Source organism: Orbicella franksi, chromosome 4, assembly GCF_964199315.1.
Source record: "Orbicella franksi chromosome 4, jaOrbFran1.1, whole genome shotgun sequence".
NCBI classification, from domain to species: Eukaryota; Metazoa; Cnidaria; class Anthozoa; order Scleractinia; family Merulinidae; genus Orbicella; species Orbicella franksi.
In genome coordinates this window covers 25,784,782-25,804,802 of record NC_138148.1, presented here as the reverse complement: position 1 = coordinate 25,804,802, position 20,021 = coordinate 25,784,782, and the positions used below count along the sequence as shown (strand labels likewise).

Below are 20,021 nucleotides of genomic sequence, written 5' to 3'. Positions count from 1 at the left end.
TACTGCGTTGAATCGCTTCGCCAAGCACATGAAGTTTGGACTGCCTGCACACTTTTCGTACAGCCTTTTACTTTCGTGATGACCGATTCCACCTACGAATCCCTACATTTCCCCGTCAGAATACTTTTGAGTTAATTAATATGCTTTTTGCCTTTCACCGATAACCCTTTCCTTTCCTTTCTTAAAACTTTTTCAGTGTGAAATGTTTTCGTCGCTTTGCTCTGCGGATTTCAAGTCCGGCGCGGAGTCTGTGCTTTCATTCTTTCAGTCGCTGTGATTGGTTTGCCGCATCATTTCATGAATTTAATGAGAATAAGCAACTTGCTCACGAAAGTACAATAAGTTTTCCTCTCACTGACAGACTCTTTCCATAGTTATTTCATAAAAGCGACAGACCACTCTTTCCATGAGTTTACTGGCGAAATAAACCACTTGGGGTGTTGGGAGAACACTCGAAAAGCTTGTAAATTACTCGCCTCGTGATTTACAAACTTTTCTCGTGTTCTCCCAACATCCCGCGTGGTTTATTGCGCCAGTAAACCAATAGAAAGAGTGCCGGGTCTATTGCTTAAATGGGGCGGTTCTTGCTTTAAAGAACTTGACACTTAGATTAGTATACTTCACAGGTGAATGTCATAAGTTGAACGGGTCGTACATCATCCGTTGTTCAACCAAATTTACTTTCATCGCCTGACTTATTTAACTATGACATTCAGCCTGCATGCACGAAGTATATTCCCCGTTTTGCAGTTGGTCTCCTATTTCGGGAAATGACAATACTGAACACGCACTCAATAATTTGGGAACATTTTCAAGATCTGCATCCTTTGACGTCATCTATTTGTCTGTACTAGCTCTAAATACGACTGTTATTGGCAACCAAAAACAGCCAGTGAACAGGCGAGACATTTGTCAGATATCGTAAAAAAAACGAGAGCTCCGTTCAGAGAAACTGAATTGCAACTTGTCAGTTGCATCTTATATAACACTTGGGATTAAGAAGGCAGACGTTGCTGTCAAGTTCAAAACTGAAATTTGATGTTATTTTCTCCTAACGATACAAAATATACCTTATGGAAATTAGGAAAATACTTTTAGATGCTAATTGAGTTTTGCTGTAGTTTTACCTAATTCTACAGCTTTGCTGAACTATTTTAGCTGTGGACTCGCTCATAAGCATATACTTGTCACTTGATAATCCAAATTTGCATCTCTTATATAACTCTTGCAATTAAGAAGGCAGCACGGTTCCTGTCAAAATAAGTCTGTGAAATTAAAAATCGTTGTTTTATTGTCACCTAAAAAATGACAAAAACAGAAAACTAATATCTTATTTTAAAAAATGTCAGAATGATTTGAAAACGCTAATGAAACTGGGAAGTTGTACGTTCGCTAAATGGGTATTAAATACAGTTAGGAGCATTTTCCCGCTTTAATTTCTAAGCGCAATTTCGAAACCCGTGCAATAAGGAAAAATACAAATTTTCATCAGGAGGCGCTTTAAGCCGGAGGTTTCTAAATGTTTATTGTTAATGTAGTCATTTCCTGCCCACAGTGTGTGTGTATAGGGCAGCTGTTTTTACAAGTTAGAAGCGAACTAACATTCATTTGAAAATCCGATTTCCCATTTTGTTTTTCGCCATTAGCGGTCTCTTGCGTTCTCCGCCATAAAGTGGACTCAATAAATTTTGAATTTATACCACTAAGAACAGAATGCCTCTTTGGTCGTTTAATTACCCATATATATTCACAAGGTTTAATAATTTAAGTTGATAATTTTGAGTTCCATTAAAGATGCGCAAACAACCGGAAAGGTAATCTTGAGGCATATCTTGAGGAAAATAAAGTACATAAAATTATTCACCTACGTGTATCATGGTTCTTCTCCGGACATTTTCCAGCGTGATCTAAAGCACCCTTTTCCGTAGGCTATATGTGAAAACGAGAAGCGCTGTGCAAAGCTACCGAACGTCAACATACAGATGAAGATGGGTGTTTTATTTTCTTTCCAACCCGGCTGTCACAGCGTTTTAAAGAAAATAAATGAACACATGCATAACAAGTTAGGTTGTGCTAAATCACAATATTGGTAAAACAGTATTGATATACTTTTTATTTGAAAAAGGGCGGCGTATCTTTCATTTAGTTTTCACCCATTCTGCACCGACAAAGTGTCTGAGGTTGCCGTCACTAGTTAGTCCATGACCATGACGTTATGGAAGGTACCTCATGTCCTTTTTAAAATTAAACATACCTTTAATTTACTTTTGGGCGCTCTCAGCGGTAGAAAAACGTTAACTTGAGGTCTGGTCTTGCAATAAAGTAGCAGCTATGGGAGGCAGTCGCTTCACGCGTCCAGTATTTAAGACAGGCTATTTCTCACCCGCTCCCCCCCCCCCCCCCCCCAAAAAGGTATCTTCTCATTTATGCAAATTTAGAGCCCAATTCCCGGCAGGTGTTTTCGACTGAGGAATGTCTGGGCTCGGACTTCTGAGAAATTTGATTACCGCCTCTCTTCCTAGTCCATTTCTGGTGTGAATATTTCAAGATTCAAACTGCTACTCGATTCAAGCATGGTTGTCTAGACTCTACGAGGAGTCCAGAAAGTCTGACTTTGCGCTACAGGTACTTGAAACTGGAAAACATCCCTAATTTGCTTTAAAAAATGCGTAAAATCTTAAGACCGAGTAAAGAGTTTTTCGTCTTTACCACTCTAGAGTCTATAGAGCACACTAAAAGCCTGACTTTGGGCCTCATAATTTTTGTTTGCTTAATGTTTTGAATTGAGAGAGTATTAACAACAGCAACAGGCAACGAAACAAGGGACAAGGTATGCGCAGAAACAAGTTCGTTAACCAATGAAAGCGAAAACCACAAGAAAAAAGTTCTCTTACACACGTAAAAGTGCCGGATTTGGGTCGTCATATACTGGACCTGCTGTATGCTGTATCGAGTTGAAGGAGTCAGGAACTGTGCAGGCGGCATGGACAAACACTTATACTTCTGTTAATTAACATTTTATCCCGGGTTAGCCCGGCCTTTGAAGAATCCGGCCCCGTTTACAACAAGTTAACCTGACATGAGCCCGTAATCCAATCGAAAACCAGCACTTTGTAAGCAGCCAACTTTAAAAAACACGTGACCTCGATGAGCTATAAAATTGAGCCCACGATATGTTCACGTGATACTGCTCAGTCGATACCTTGTGTTGACAGGTGTCAATTGACCATATTATGGATGTCCAATATCAAATATGTACGCTGTAAACTAAGGCTGCATGCCGCGCTCGACCTCGACCTACTAGCTGGAGTATGCCCGGCATGTTATGGAACGTCGGTTTTCGCAGGGCGCCCGCGCCCGCGATCCATGCCGCTAGCCACGTTGACAATGAAAAAAGAGTTGCATGGTTTTCTACTTCTATGCATGCGTGTAGTTCAGTTACTATAGTAATGGGGCTCCGCTTTGCGGCCATACTGGCCGCCGGAGCTCTGCTACTAAACGTATCTTGAATTTCAGGGCTGAGAGAATTTAATAAGTTAGAGTCTTGAAAACCAAGTGAAAATTTCCTTACATTCAATCCTACAGTAGGGCAAAAGGAAGTAATTCTTGGTTATAATATTATACCTTTATGCGTCAACACGAAAGAAAATGCAGAGGATATAAGAGCTAATAGCTGGGGTTTGTCCCTCATTCTTGGGTGCTCTCATCATTTGCTCTCATAAAGCATGCGCTGTTTAAATCAATAAGAGCGCTTGTTATTTTGACACTTTATTGAAAACGGGTCAGGGAAGAATGAGAGTTGTGGAGTACAGTTGCGAGTTCCGAGTTAAAATACAGGTAAAAATTACAATAATAAAGTTGATATTAACCTAAAATCTACTTCCACTGGGTAGTTTGATTCTAATATTTAGAGCAAGATCAGCTTTTCATGCTAATCACTAGAATTGAATTATGTGTGTTTAGTAAGAGATGCTGGTGCGACGTAAATGTAATGTGCTTGAAAAAGAAACAAGCTTAATACTCGTTGGAATATCGGTCAACGGATAAAGCTCTCGGCGTCTAGCGAGACTGCATTTACATCTGGCTAGGATCTGATAGAGCGCATGTCTGTAACTTTGCATTCTTAGGCAATAAATGACAAGATTAATAAAAGAGTTAGCGAACTGCAGGAGCTTAATTCCGAAAACAACTACAGCGGGAACTTTCTTACACGGCACGCAAGTGTTTAACACTATTACCAACATTTGGAATGGCAGCCATGTCAACACAAATGCGCCCGTTATCAAAAACAATGTCTTAGAGAACCTGGCCTCGCACTTCGCCGCTCTAACTCCCCATGGTCGAGAGGCGTGCTTTTTCCAAATAACTGCATATGAAGTGCAATATATCAACAGAGGGGTCGATAAGCTAATGATCATAATAACAACAAAGTGTTGAATTTCTATGACGGAAAATCCGAGCAACACTCGCGTTGAAGTCACAACAAGAGAGAGGATCCATGGCGTAATTATGGCAATGGTGTAGCAATGCGAAGAGAGCTGACGATGACGAAGCGGTCGAACGATAGCGTGCAGTCGCTCAAGAGAAATAAATGCTAAGGTGAAAATTGAAGAAAACCCTGTAAACATATCCACGCAATCAAATACCAGTCGTGACACAAGTGCTTCCTCAGAGATGACTGTCATCATATAGATCGGTATTGCAAATAATCCAACCGAAAGATCAGCTACTGCCAAATCGATTAACAAGTAATAAGAACGCCGGCGAAGTCTTCGCTTGACAAACACTGAAATGGACAGTGAGTTACCAAAAATGATTATACACGCTGTAGATGCAAAGCATACACTCCAGAACAGGTTCCATCTGTTGTAGTCCATGATGACTGGTCTCTGTAACGACGAACAAACCATACTTCCATTTATACATTAACATATTTGACTTTCAGTGAAAATAGACATGACAAAGTCAACGAGAACTATACATAGGTTTTACGTTAAGTGAACAAAAAATAAAAAAAAACAATTGGTGTATTTAACTTAGGAAATAAATCTGAAGTTTTAGCTTCATCAGATGCAAGACATAACTTTTACTCTTTTACGACGTTTTAATATGCCCGGCAAGGTTCTCCATTTATAATAGGGAACGTTTATGATATCCTAGCTTACGTTTTGCTGACATCACAGTGGCGGCCGGATAAGGTTCTCGTCTACATATGCAGATCTATGTAGGTCAAAGGATGAGTTACGTTCAGGTTTTTGGTAACTGAATAATTCTTGCACTGGAAGAAGTAAACTATAGATTTAGGGCAGCCTAAAAGCGTAGCTCCTGGGCCGGGTTGTTCAGAGCCCAATTAAGCTAACCCAGGATAAGCAAGAATTTTGATTTGAGTTTTGTAACTTTGCGGTGAGGTTTTCTGTATATTGTTCGGCCTTCTGTTTTGAGTTTTAATAATCACAATATACACAAAACAAAGCAGCGAAAAACATTTGTATAGAAGAAAAAGTTGTAATTCGGTTGACTTTTAATCCTGGGTTAGCGTTAACCAGCTTCCGAACAACCCGGCCCTGTTTTCAACAAGTTAACCTGACATGAGCCCGCGATCCAATCGAAAACAAGCACTTGGTCATTTCAAAAAAAAAAAAAAAAACATGACCTCGATGAGCTCTAAACTTGAGGCCGCGCTGTGGTCACGTGATACTGGTCAGCTGATACCTTGTTTTTCGATTGGATCTTGGCTGTAATCAGGGCCGAGTTGTTCGGAGATTGGGTTAACGCTAACCAAGAATTAAAAGTTAACCGAATTATTTATCTTCTATACAAGTGTTGGTGTAGTTTGAGATGACTCAAAATCAAAACAGATGGCCAAAAATAAAAACAGGAAACTTCACTGCAAAATTACAAAACTCAAATCAAAATTCTCAGTTCTCAAATTCTCAAACTTCTCAATCAAAATTGGGTTAGCTTAATCAGGCTTTAAACAAAGCGATTGAAAAACCACTAAGGTTGTTTTCTACTAGAACAATTTTGGCTCGATAAAGTCGGAAAAGTCCGGAAATGCAGTGAAAACAGCTCGTCCTGAGTTTAGCGAGATAAAAATGTAAGCTGTTTTCACCAGAAGAAACAAGAAATTTTCTCGCCAATATGACCGGAAAATCACGCCAAATTATACTACCTCGCGAGATGGTATAACTTTTCCTGCTAAGTGCCGCAGCCAATCACATTCTGCATAGTGACAGACGCCTACCAAAGAATCTGGCAATAGTATTTACCAGACGCTCATATCGCAGTTCAATGTGCGAAACTGAACTTTTAAAACGGTAGACAAGATCAACAGTACTTCTCATTTATTTCAGTTTACCATTCCAACGGTCCCGTTAGCTTCGCCGGTTCCTCGGCCAGGACCCTACCTATGACACGGCGTTGCCGTGCAGAACGAGTTCCTGCATTACAACCGTTTCTTCGCATCTTCCAAATTTCTGGGGACATTAACCGCATCGTCGAGAAGAAATGCCTTCCCCTTCATATAAATATAGCTAGAAAAGCGTTTCCTCTCTCAGCCATTTTTGAAAGTTGCGTGTAATTTAAATCTTTTGGGTTAAATTTCCAGTGAAAACAGCATGCACCTTTAACTAGCACATTTTGGTCTGTAAACAAACACCTAGAAAGAATGTTCAGCCAGTTAATCGGCCTGGTGAAAACGCAGCCTGAAACCTAAATCTTGGAGAGTATGTTTATATATTAATCATCTGTCATATCTCAGATTCTGGCTTAATTTCAATGGTTACGATTTTTATTTCTGATGGCGTGACAGTGAAAACCAGCAATTGGCTCGCGATGTGGAGGGTTCGGACCTTGCTCAGGGAGGTATGTTTATTTATTTATTTATTTATTTGTTTTTACTTTTTTTATTCATTTATTTATTTGCATTTCCTGCCAGAAAACTAGCAAATGAAAACACCGTGTACCTTGCCGTGACCAGTGAACTGTTGATCATGCTGATTTCTCTAATATGTTCACGTCACCGACCCGTTCATCTTTTCATCTTTGCAACAATCATGCTGTTGTACATTTGATACTACAGTGCGGGTGCCTGGTCTTGTCTCTTTGGCTTAGGCGAGTGTCTACCTGAGAATGCGATTTTCAGGGGAAAACAATGGAGGGGGGTGAATAGGGGTATGCAAATCCGCCGATCCGTGCCTTTTTCGCCAAATCCCTCGATCCGCCTGGTAATGTGAATGCCATTGGTAATTTCGCAAAAAATAGTACAGAAGGCAACATGCTTGATGACTGTAACACAGTACAATTCCAATAACAGTCTCACACCTGAGTTTAAATGAGCTTCGTTCGAGAAAAGAAATAATTTGGATGAACACATTGACATACCGACCAAGGCTGAAGAAAGATCTATGATCCAATTTTCGTTTTAGACCCAAGATCCAAACATCAAGACAGGTACAATTCCGAATCCGCGCCGAAATTCACAGCTGATCCACGATCCACTGTATTTTCAAAATCCGCGAATCCGCTCGATTTACCGCAAAAATCCACAATCCATGCTCTTTTTAAGGTCAAATCCGTCGATCCGAAAACCTGTTAACCCCCCTCCAAATGCCAGCAATGGTCAAAACGGACAATTTAGATTAAAAGCACCAAATTTCGGTAAAATACCCTTTGAAAGCGTGGCTGCCATAGAAACATCAAGTTACAAAACGTAACAGTGGACGTCTCTTTTTTTTTTTTTTAAGGAAAGTCACAAGGTTGACCATAGCGTAAAAGTAGAAAAGCATTAAAATCACACAGAAAAATTTGTATCTACCCCCGTCATCCCCCTTCCCCAGCCTGAAGAGGGTTAGTCTCATGCAGACCGTGAGAGGGTGTGATTTTAATTGGAATCATTTTGACTGTTGAAAGGGTTTGGTGTTCACCATGTTGGATGTTTTTGTGTCAACTTTATGTTTTAAAACATATGTTCACTTAGTCTCTATATAGGTTCATTTTTGATAAATTTGAATGTTAATACTCTCATCCATATAAAAAGCGAAAAAGCATTACTTAGTAACTGTCGAAAGGATATTACACAGCAGTCTGTCTTAAGAAAATAAGGAAACACATATCCTGTTCTAAAAATGGCAGACGAGAAACAAAGCATAGTAATTAGCAAGTCCTGCCAAGTAAAGGTTAATACTTAATGGTCCGCATAAAATTGTTGCAAGTGCTCCAAAGTATTTCATTATAAAAATGATATTCTAATCACACCTCTGATATCCTGCACCAGCCTAAACGTAATCGCGGTGCATTTTTCATGACTCGTTGCAATTTAAAAATATTGAACGAAAAATCGTTAACGTTAACATCACGGGATGATAGCAAAATGGTGCGTTCTCTAATCATGGTCGCTTGCAATTATATTTGCTGTCTTACATCAAAACCAGCTGTTGCATTTTTAAGTCAATAATTATATTGCCTCTCTTATTTTCTATAACTTCCTCTTACAAAATGTTCTCTTCTTCAACAAATCTGCTTCCCAGCTTATGATACTCGACAGACTGGGACACAAAAATGATAACCTCATTTAAAATTAGAGTGGAGAAGAATGGTAGTTTCGGACGAAAAAAATTGATTACACCCCAGCAGAAAAAAAAAAAAACTACGCTGCAGTTACTGTAAGGACTAAAGGTATAATAATATTTCATGTTAACTAAAATGTTCGGATCTGACAGGATCAGAGTGATGTTTATTCTAGTATAAAAACGGCAAGTTGTCTTTTGAATCCGTTAAAGAAAAGTGAATGCAGTCCTCTTACCTCTTAGGAAAAATAAAAGTCCGCAGTTGCAGAGAAACAGAGAGTGCTCTTTCAGTATTCAGCAAATGGCAATCGACTGATGGCTTGGAATAAAATTCCCGGTTATCAAAGTGCACATTACGCACATTACGCGCATTATACACATTACGCGAAAAGAGTGTCTTAGAAGCTCAAAAGCATTTCGTAAATAATAAAAAAACGTTAATAATATTTCCGCCAAAAATAGGGACAGTGTGCGTCATCAATACGTATCGAGGGCTTTTGTTTCCCTTTAAGTTTGAATTTTTGGGTGGTGTGTCGGGGAGTTGCACTAAAGCTTTCAAGACTTTACATTCTTAAGGTATCAAAGCATTCGTTTACTGCATCTTTTGCCCTCATAGAAAAAAGGCAATTTAAATTATGCTAGTGAACTACTTTGTGTATCTGAAAGTCCAATATTAAACGTCTAAAAAGTATCTTTTCAGCGACGTCTCCAGTTAATAATTAAAGAAGAGGTCTTCATCTATCAGTTGATGTCAGGTTTTTTTTTTCTGTTTTTAAGGACGGTGCCTACTTTTTTATGTGTACACCTTATGGGCACACGAAAGACAAGGTTTACTCCACTACGCTATCGTGTACAGGGGAGGGAGGATTCCAGTAACCCTTGGTGAGATGTCTAATTTTCCACATGGCCCAAATTTGGGAAAAAGACACTTTTGTACTTAGTAGGTATTGTCCTTAATAGACGCATTACTGTCTTGTTGTGGAGGACATTATTTTGAACCATCAATTATAACTTACATTGCATGCATAATCAAAACCCAAACCACCTCATGAAGAAATAGTCCCGATATTTGTAATTAAAGATGGCTCTCTATTAAAGAAGGCGATGCAATATATAATTAGAGGAAGTCCTTTTACTGTAAATACGTGATCATTTGATGACTTAAAACAACGCTAAAAGACACTGTTCGTCAAAAGAGTGGAAAATCCAAGCCGATCATCCAACAATACATGCATATTCCTTTTTTTAAAAAAACTTCGTCATGACGGTCATTAATTTTGTTTCATTCAAGGTAGAGAATTTGACAAAACGAAGGAGAATCCCACCCAGCTTGGTTAATACTGTATATTAAAAGCTGGATCATTGGACAATGCAATTGGAGAGTTTTTATTGGCTTAGCCATCATGAGTTACGGGCTATTATACCATGTTTACAAATATGGTAAGCTTACGGGTGATTTTTTTTGTGTCGTTTATATTTTTATTTTAGTGTGGTTTTCTATATTTTGGGGGCGTTTTTAACAAAACAATTATTTCATTCTCGCTTGTGGGATATAAGACGATCAAAGCGAAATCGGCGCAGTAGCGCCTCATTGGCTATCTACCATCTCATATCCAACGCGCGCTCGTGGAATAACTGCTAAGTACTTTACTCATTTATTTATTTATTTATTTATTTTATTTTATTTTTTTTAATCATTATTACACACACTAGTCACAATACTTATACAGCTACTTACACCACTTTCAAGGCTAATACATATACTTACATTACTTATAATACTTCTTATTCAATATGATTAATTCCGTCACTTACAATACTAAGGCTTACACTTCTTATATTACAATGCTGTAGATACACTACTCAGAATACAATACGATCACTTACGCCACTGACAATACTGATGTTTACACTACTTACAGTACAGCTGGACCCGGTTGTTCGAAAGCCGATTAACGCTAATCCAGGATTAAACGTTAATCAGAGTTCTAATTACTCTTTATAAAAATGTTTTCACTATCCATGTTTCCGGGAGTTTGACATTAGTCAAAGCCAAAATTGAAGGACAAAAAATTTAAACAGAGAACTTTACTGAAAAGTTACAAAATTGAAATAAAAATTTACGCTGATCCTGGATTAGCTTAATCGTGCTTTGAACAACCCGGCCCTGTGCGATAACTCGTGTTGCTTACAATACTAATTTACACTGCTTACACCGCAAGTACGATTACTAATTGTTAAATACACTTGCTCATGTCTGAAGCAAATGATATGGCATCACTTTCGGCTTGAGATATATATATATATGATTCTGAATCTCTATGCTCTAGGTTTTCCTTTGTTATAGATGAACGGTTGACGGTATCATCGATGAAATATTACCCGATGAAAAATTAAATCATATTATATTGGTCCATCAAAGTGTAAGTGTCGCAAAGTGGTGTAAACAACTACCGCGCACTCAAATGTGAACATCTGTTGTATAATTTAACAACTGACGTATAACTATACTTTTCCTGTACTCGATCACTTTCAACTTAAAAACGCCAACAATTAATTAAGTAAACATTGCTTGGTAATTTTTTTTCCCTGGATTAAATCTAAGCTGCATTCCAAGTATGGCGCATCTTTTGAATGCATGAGCTCAATAAGGGAATTACTGATTACCTTCATTTAATTTTTTTCAGAGTTTCACGAGTCTTTTGGAAAATGCAATTTGAACGAATTTTCAATTAAGTCCTTAATTGCTCAAATTGTCACACGATTACTCATTTATTCTACATCTACATCTACATCTACATTTATTTAGTTGATAAAGTCCCGCAAGACATCACATCAACTGTACCAAACATATATGCACATATGCATAAGCTAGACAAAAAGGATAATTAAAAAATAATTCTTAAGTACAATTTACTTTACTCATTTCACGTGTTTTCCTAAATTTAACTTAAAATCAGATAATGACTTGCAATTTACTAAGTCAGCGGGCAGTAGGTTCCACTCTGTTATTGATCTAGGAAAAAAAGAAAACTTAAAAACGTCCTTAGATACTTTTGGCATCCTATACTTAAAAGCATGGCTGTTGCGTCTTCTTTTTTCACTGTTTAGTATTAAATGTTCTTCTGTGGTTATGTCCATTAAGTTATGACTAAGTTTGTACATTAGAGTTAGTCTGTTTTTCTTTCGTCTTGTTTCTAATGTGTCCCATTTCAAGTCAGATAGCATGTCTGTCACGCTTGCCGTGATGTTGAAGTTTTGAAGGCAAAAACGAGCAGCTTTCCTTTGAACTCTCTCCAGGGTTAAAATATCTTTTTTGTAATGTGGGTCCCACGAGAACTGGGAAAAATATGAATGTGAGCATATTAATTTGAACTGAATGCAGATCGAAATTAAATGATGTTTCGCCTTCTCTCGGCCAATTTTCACAGTTACAACGTTAACAGCAACGAAAAATTTAACTCAATATATTAAACATAACATTTCAATTTCTTTATTTTTATTCCTACATCGTGTATGCCCCCACGCACGCAACTGTATAACAAGGATTTATCATAAGGATTTCTAAGTTTGGTTCCACCGGTTGGACGCGTGGAAAAAAAGCAGGATTTTTTGTCTTTTTGTTTTTTGTTTTTGCTTTCGTACTAAACCATGGTTCGTTCCGCAGAAGATATGATTTGATCAAGGTAGAATGATGGATGCTCGGTTTTCAAGGAAGATTTCAGAGGATTCACACAAAGAATGATGAACTTAGTATGGAACATAGAATTTTTTTTTACTGAGGAATTCATTCTGGACGTACACAAGGACGTATTTTAACTTAACAATGGAAGTCCATGGAAGTCGGTTCAGTCAACCAGATTGTAATGAGCGATAGGACCTAAGAACTAGCCAATAACTGGAATCATTAAATTTATATGCTTACTGGATCATGCAGATGAGGCACCATGAACAAATATCAAAATGGAACGCCCAGGTCTGAAATCTAGTATGTCACCATGATAACTCATATTTGTGAAACACAGCTACATACACCTTATTCCAAAATAGCCGCCATCTTAGTGTTCTTTTGTTTGCTTGCAAATTAGCCCTTGTTGCCTCGTTCAAGGGAAAATATTCTTTTGAATTTCGAGTTTAAGAACGAAGTAACAAGGGGTAATTTTGAAGGCAAACAAAAGAACATTAAAATGGCGGCCATTTTGGAATAAGGTTTGTGCAGTAGAATTTTACTGTAAAGAATAAAAAATTTCTGATTTAAATTGGTTGAGATATCTTGTTCAACATATTTGATTTAAAATTTGGTTGAGTAGATGACGCCATCCACATCATCAATACCTATGGAACGAAAAGAGATGTTTGAAAATAGTAAATGGGTTTTTTTTTTTTCTCGTACAGACTACTTGTCAATGTTTTAAAACGGCTTTGAAAAGAGCGATGCGAATTTTATCATAGTAGCACTTCAAAGAGTTGCCAACAGTGAGACTGTATAATATTTACAATTCAGGCAATTTTACATATTTCTTCTCTGTTTTTTTTGTTTTTTTTTGGTTGCTATTTTGGAAAATCAAGTTAAGAACTGTTATGACATTTCCGAGTTTTTTTGTTTGTTTGTTTTTTTAAACCAAGGTGACAGATCCAATACGAGGTCATCTAGGCGTGGTATAAGTTCACGATTAACGTACGACAATCAATAAAGCGGGAACGCCGGAAAAGTTCGAAGCAATCTTAAACATTTAATCCTAACCACACATGACTAACCGATAACAAACAGTAAAATTTACTTTTCAATCGCTACCGATTGTGAACTAGATCTATGAAATTGATTTGTTATTAGGTGCAGGGTTAGAATCACTTATCACCTCGCTTCGTACTACCATGTATGTGTTTAACATTTGAGTAAAACTAGACGCAACCTCTAGAATCTTAACAATTGCAATCACCAGGTGGTTTGAAACACGAGCAATTATAAGAAAAACGGCAACGACAAAGACAACGACAAGAACAAGAAAGTCATTGGTTTGTCAACTGATTTTATTTAGCAACTTCATCAAGAATATTTAAATACTTTTTCACCGGATTAGTTAAATGAAAACCTCATAATTTCCAAAGCAAGATCATTAATTTTATTATCATTTTTTTAAAGATATTCATACGGCATTCTTATACAGCAGGTTTACCCACTGACACTAACACTAACACTAACGCTAACGCTAACGCTAATGCTAATGCTAATGCTAATGCTAATGCTAATGCTAATGCTAATGCTAATGCTAATGCTAATGCTAATGCTAATGCTAATGCTAATGCTAATACTAATACTAATACTAATGCTAATACTAATACTAATACTAATAATAATAATAGTATCAATAAAACAGTAACAAGTTAATAGAAATCAATTCGTGTATATGCATGGACTGTCCTACGAGTGTTGGACAACTAACATCAACACAAAATATGTACAGTAACGACAGATATCTATTCACTTTGTGCTAGTAGTGAAAGATGACAGCGAATGTGACACTCAACAATTTACAGCCTTTTGTTACCTTTTTTTTTCTTTGAGTGTTCTTCTGAAGATCATCATCTTTTTAGAGTGCTATTGTGTTTTAAAAATTGCTATTTTCCTAAATTCGTTGCCTTTCTAGACAAACATGTTTTCCTTAGCGGGCTTCAAATTTCAAGCATCCTTTGATAGCTTATTTACAAATCGGATAAGTATTAGTTCATTAATATTTTACACGTGCAAACTTGATAAGAACACGACATTCTTTTTTCTAAATTAAGTATATAGAGCGGTTTTCAATAGTGTCGTAAAACCTAAAAACAAATAACTTACTTACCGATTAGACTACTTAGCCAATCTCAAACCGCAGTAAAACCAAAACCAAAGTAACTGCCTGATTACTTTCGACACTCAATTGAAAACCGTTCTATCCCTTTGATCAGTTGCAGTCAGTGATATCAAATATCAACCTCAGCAACCATTCAAACATTTGAAGGGGCCTTATTATACGATTTATTTCTCTATTTATTTGTTTCCTTTTTTGACACACAAGAGCAATGCTCAACTTTTACTTCCACGTAAAATGTATGCGTTCATGTAACTGGTGCATTCTTCGTATTATTATTTTGTTTAGGACTGTTGGCTACGCCTCACAGACATTGAGGTCGAGAACGAAAGAAAGGTAACGCTAGTCGTTTGAGGCTCAACGAAGGGATGAACAACTCCGTTTCGGAGATGACAGCAATTACAACTAGGCAACAACGAAAACAATGCTCGGCGATAATTCGGCATTCTGAAACAATAAATGAAAAAGTTCAAAACCGAGTTACTAAACTGAAGAAGTTTGATTACAAAGACAACTACAAGAGACACGTTGTTACATGTGGTGCACTTGACAATCACAATTACCAGGACTTGGAATGGCATCCAAGTCAATATAAACATTCCTGTTATAAGAAGCACTGTCTTAGACAGCCTTGTCTCTCTCCTCGCTCTGAAAGTGTGATAAAGGCGCGAGGCTTCCTTTCTCCAAATGACGCAATAGGCAATGCACATTAGCACAAGAGGAGTTGATAGGCTCGTTATTATGACGGACAAGAACTGATGGACGTCTATGATGCCCAACCCTAGCAACACTCGAGATGATGTTACAGCGATGGAGAGGATCCAAGGCGTTGCTATGGCTATGAAGTAACAGTGCAATGCCAACTGTCGATGACGAAGTGGTTGAACAATGGCGTTAAGTCTTTCAAGGGAAATGAACACCAATGTAAACACCGATGAAAAGCCAGTGAACATATCAACGCAGTCAAAAACAAGTGAAGAAACCAGCGTCTGTCGAGTGAACCACATGATCATGTACATTGGTATGGAAAACAGTCCGACCAGAAGGTCTGCCATGGCCAAACTGATCAGCAAGAAATGAGGACGTTTGCGAAGCCTTCGCTTCAAGAGAACCAGAATGGAAAGACAGTTCCCGAAAACGATCATGATAGCCATCACTCCAAAGCAAGCACTCCAAAGGATATTCCAATTGTTGAAGTCCATTTTGGATGCTCTTGTAAATTTTTCCCTGAATTAATTGAAAGACCTGGTGAGCAATTAAGATATATGTAACGTCACTCACCTAGAATGTAAAATTTTCTCTACAAGAGAGGGATAAAGAGCCCTAGTACAAGAGGTGTGTAGTTCATTTGTGTTTAAATCAGTATTGGTGTCCTAATTTAACACAACCAAGCATGCAACCTGACGTTATCCGTCAGTGTGACAGGGCGTTACGCACGGGTACGGCAGGGTAGGAGTTCTGGATTGATCAATCAGTGAGTAGGGGAATTATAACCGCTGCTTGATCCTACAAACATCATTGAAGGTCAACGAGAGTACAATGGCAGCAATTTGAAATAACGAGAAGTCAGCTTTTCAGTACCTGCCAATTACTCAATGAAACAATCAATCGATCAATCAATCAATCAATCATTTAAAAAAACGAGCAGATCAATCAATCAATCAATCACATGTCGATCAATTAACAGTCAATCAGCCAATCAAGTTCCATATTATATTACGTCTTGTCCACACATATTGTAAGCACCCACTGAGATCATAACTTCTAGCTTAAATTGATATCGTAATTTTTTTCTGTAAATTAGTGGTTGAGAAAGGCAGGAATGTAAAGGATCTAAAGGAGCTTGACACCTTTGGCGAACAAGAGAAGGTCCATCCTTACCTCCACTATAACAGATCATGCCTCTTTTAAAGTACCCCTGGATCTGGGCTACATTAAATAATAACCAGAGAAATTTTGCCTCGAAGGTGATCTATAAGAAGAACTTCATCCCGAAACTCGTGTAGTTCTTCAATTCCTGAAGCTATTTCCAAGCAATTACAGCATGCTCAAAGGATGATTCCTCAGTGTTGTGCCCAACTTTAGAAAAACCACGAGTGGGAGTTCTGCCGCTATAAATAGTTTGCCGTAAAACGTACGTACATTTGAAGCAGTACATAGTTGTAATTCACGACATTGTTTTCCTAAACCAAATGTCTTCAATTTCATAACTTGGAGAGCAAGCGTGCGGGATTTGTTAGCTGGATCATACGTCTTCAATGTTCAATCTCCGTATTTGTTTGAGCAAACCTTTCGAAATGCGATGCGTATGTTCGCTAGTTATTTCTACACAAATATCTTGGCAGTGTTATAAAAGAAAAATGTGCCAAAGGTTACCTGCTTGGGGAGACTTGCTCTCAGGTTTCTGCCGTCTCACAAAGCCAAAAACTGTTCCGACCATTCATGTTTCTACCGCAGTTTCCTAGACTGTCTGTTGGTGGCTGCTACAGACTAAATCTATAATTACGAGTCGGCAGAAGCGATGAAATTTTTCATTTACTTAGCCAAGCCAAATATTGTCCTTCCTTTGTTAAGTTGAATTATTTATGTTAGTGTTTTAAATGTGGCATAAGTATGTGTTTTGTGTAAAGTAAACTCGTCGTTTATGCGTTTATCAACGCGGTATTTTTTCTTTATTTTTTCACTATTTAGTAATAGTTTTGAAGCAATTGATCATAATAAAAACTAAAATCTAGTTTGTGATACAGTTGATAACTCACACGAAACATCCCGGATTGCGATAGACCATTGCGCATAAAATATCCATTTACGTAATTTGGCAATATACACAAACCTGGCAGATGAAACGAAATCTCACAAATGCCTAATTTGGGGTTTTATTGGGACATATCAGATATTTATAGCAAAGAAAAATTCTCGGCATTCAAGTCAGCCGAAATTGCTAAAAAAAAAAATTGCAAAAAAAAGAAAGAACAAACAACCAAAATGTTTTGTTGACTTCAGCACGCAAACTAATTCGTATAAGTTTCCACAAATGCCTTGACCTAAGGACACTTAGATATTCCTGTGTAAACACAGAACACTTTCGTTGTGTGATTAACATCATTACAGTTCAAATACAGGGAGGAAAGGCAAACAAAACTAGGGCAGGATGCCATCGAGACAACAAACATTGCCCCTCGGGTGGAAATGGTACGTCTGCAAGCTGCTATTTAGCTGCAACAGCAAAATAAAGGGAGATGAGAGTTTGTCAAATCGGAGGGCAGCTGAAAAAGCAAAAAACATAAAACCTTATTGAAATATACGAATATCTGCGACAGTTGCAAACAAGAATACCTACACAACAAAATGAATCTTCATATTGGCCCATGCCCAGAGTACAATAGTTTGTCCTTTTTGTGTTTATTTCTGTCGCATTTTATTCAAACAGATATAATTGTTTTGGTATTATGATATAAAATAGTAATATAAGTATAAGTATTAAAGCAGAAATTGACGGGTTTTTTGTTCACAAATACCAATATTTGAGCAGATATATGAATGGCTTATTGGTATACCCAATCTAAACACTTTTCAGGTCTCGCCAAGTCTGATGAGTGTTTTAAGACGACCGTGCAATTATAAGTTAGGGTTTCTCACTGGTTTACCACTTATCTGATATTGTACAAACGAGAAATGGGCTAAGATTTTGACGTGCTGTGAAATCGCCGAAAATACATAAGCTGTAAAACTGACAACTGAGATTGCAGCACCCTAATTCATACCCTGAAAATATTTAGCAAAGCCGCAGTGGAGATACATCCAATAATAACCTCATTGTTTCTGAATGTGTTCTTGTCTCTAATTTTGAAATAGATAGAAAGATACAAAACTGACCGGGAACAAGCCTTTAAGAGTATTTTGTTACATAACTAAGTAATAATATACAGCGGAAGATCTACTTGGTGGCCAACCTCGGGAATGGATTAGACTGACCGTGTAATGTTTAGGTAACATGAACATTTCAAACAGTGTTGCACTGAAATTTGGAGGTCGTTCTAACAGTTCAAATACCTGTCATATTTGGATTTTATAAAGATTTTACTTTAAATTTCTTGAATTTTTATATTTACTCTGAGCTTTTACAAATCAATTTGGAGCTGATCTGATAGTTCCGATTCTTTTTTAAAATCCAAGATGATAAATCTAAGATGGCGGACATTTTGAATTTTGAAATCATTTAGGCATTGTACGACGTCATAATCTACATGTGAATAACACTAAAAGAAATCAACTCTGAATGCTTTGAATTATCATAAAATTTTTTATTGCTTTTTAAATGAATGAGTGCAGGTGGAACGGGTGGGGTACTGAACAACGCATAACGATCAGGCTAAATAGGGTAAAAAAAAAAGAACTTCATCCCTAAGGTCTTTTCCTTAGAAATTCAGAGGAGCGGAAAAAGACCCTAGGATCGGCTGGTCACGTGATCCCTCATAGATATTTTGTGAAGTGTAATTTTATGCAACCGCTCCTCTAGCAGAGAGGCCATCGCGTAGCGATGAGCAACGTTCAAACTAAAAGGAAAATTATGATATTCTGATATTTTGCAGCACCTCCCGCAAAAAGTCTCTCATTTTAGTGAAACGCACGAGGAAAGAGCGAGTGGGCGAGAGCACCGATCCGAGAGGAGTCTGGTGGCCCAAAAAGTGAGGTGCTCGCAGGCTAGAGATTTATCACAAGTATATCTAAACACTCCATCTTTGCGGGCCGTCATTTTGCTTTTCGAAACAGGAGCCGATGAAAGTTTTATGACGTCATCAGCGTTTTATGTCTCGGCCAATTTGCGTCCAAAAGTTTGACGCACTATAACTTCGTTTAAGAAAATAAATGAACACCAGAAGCAGGAGAATTATCCAAAATTAAAATTTTACTAAACAATTACGATTATGAGCTCGAGATTTCTATCGCAAGTTCGCTTTTCGGAACAGGGGCCCGTTTCCCGAAGGTCCCGAAAAGTTTTCGCACCCGGAAAGCCGTAGCAAATCTCAAACCTTTTGACTACAGAGCTGTTTCATTCATATATATATTCCTAATACGAACAGAGGTGCTCTTCATACAAGAAGTTTCGGGCGAATATACCTCTTTGTCTTTAAATACCGACTAACTAAAAATGGCTTTTTAGGCCCGAAAAGATTCCGGGGCTTTCGAGAAACGGGCCCCGGATAATGTCCGCGGACAAATATCCAGGCATATTTCCCCGCCGAATGGAGGCTATTGTTTATGTAGATAGTCAGTAGCGTAGCCAATCAGAGAGCGGCATTCGTGATAGAACGCTATCAATTTATACTGGAAAGCAAATAGCTACATAAGAGAGTGAAAAGAACTCACTTGCATGATCCTCGCTTTCTGAGTCACTGTCAAGGATGTTATCAACACACAAGGGCTCGAGTTAAAATTGGAATGGAGACTACTCTCAAACAGTTTAATATCAGCTTAACAAAATTGATTTCGGACGCCATTGTTTTCATTTCTATCAACGCGGAGTCTTGTTAGTAGCACGTGCGTGTGTGCCTAATGTGATGGCGCAGTTTGTTCTAAAAATAGCACAATTCATGTTATG

At 37.8% G+C, this 20,021-nt stretch overlaps 2 protein-coding genes across 2 annotated transcripts; both read right to left on the bottom strand.

The window, feature by feature from the left end:
* Positions 1–3,959: 3,959 nt before the first annotated feature.
* Positions 3,960–4,877, bottom strand: LOC145485652 (adenosine receptor A3-like). Its single transcript, XM_081464290.1, has one exon. The coding sequence runs from the start codon at positions 4,875–4,877 to the stop codon at positions 3,960–3,962; it is 918 nt and encodes a 305-aa protein (XP_081320416.1).
* A 9,567-nt stretch (positions 4,878–14,444) lies between these two features.
* Positions 14,445–17,162, bottom strand: LOC145485186 (histamine H2 receptor-like). The gene is made up of 2 exons (XM_081463887.1): positions 16,796–17,162; positions 14,445–15,646 (listed from the first exon to the last, which is right to left on the bottom strand). The coding sequence occupies exon 2, from the start codon at positions 15,619–15,621 to the stop codon at positions 14,704–14,706; it is 918 nt and encodes a 305-aa protein (XP_081320013.1). The 5' UTR covers positions 15,622–15,646; positions 16,796–17,162; the 3' UTR covers positions 14,445–14,703.
* Positions 17,163–20,021: the final 2,859 nt, after the last annotated feature.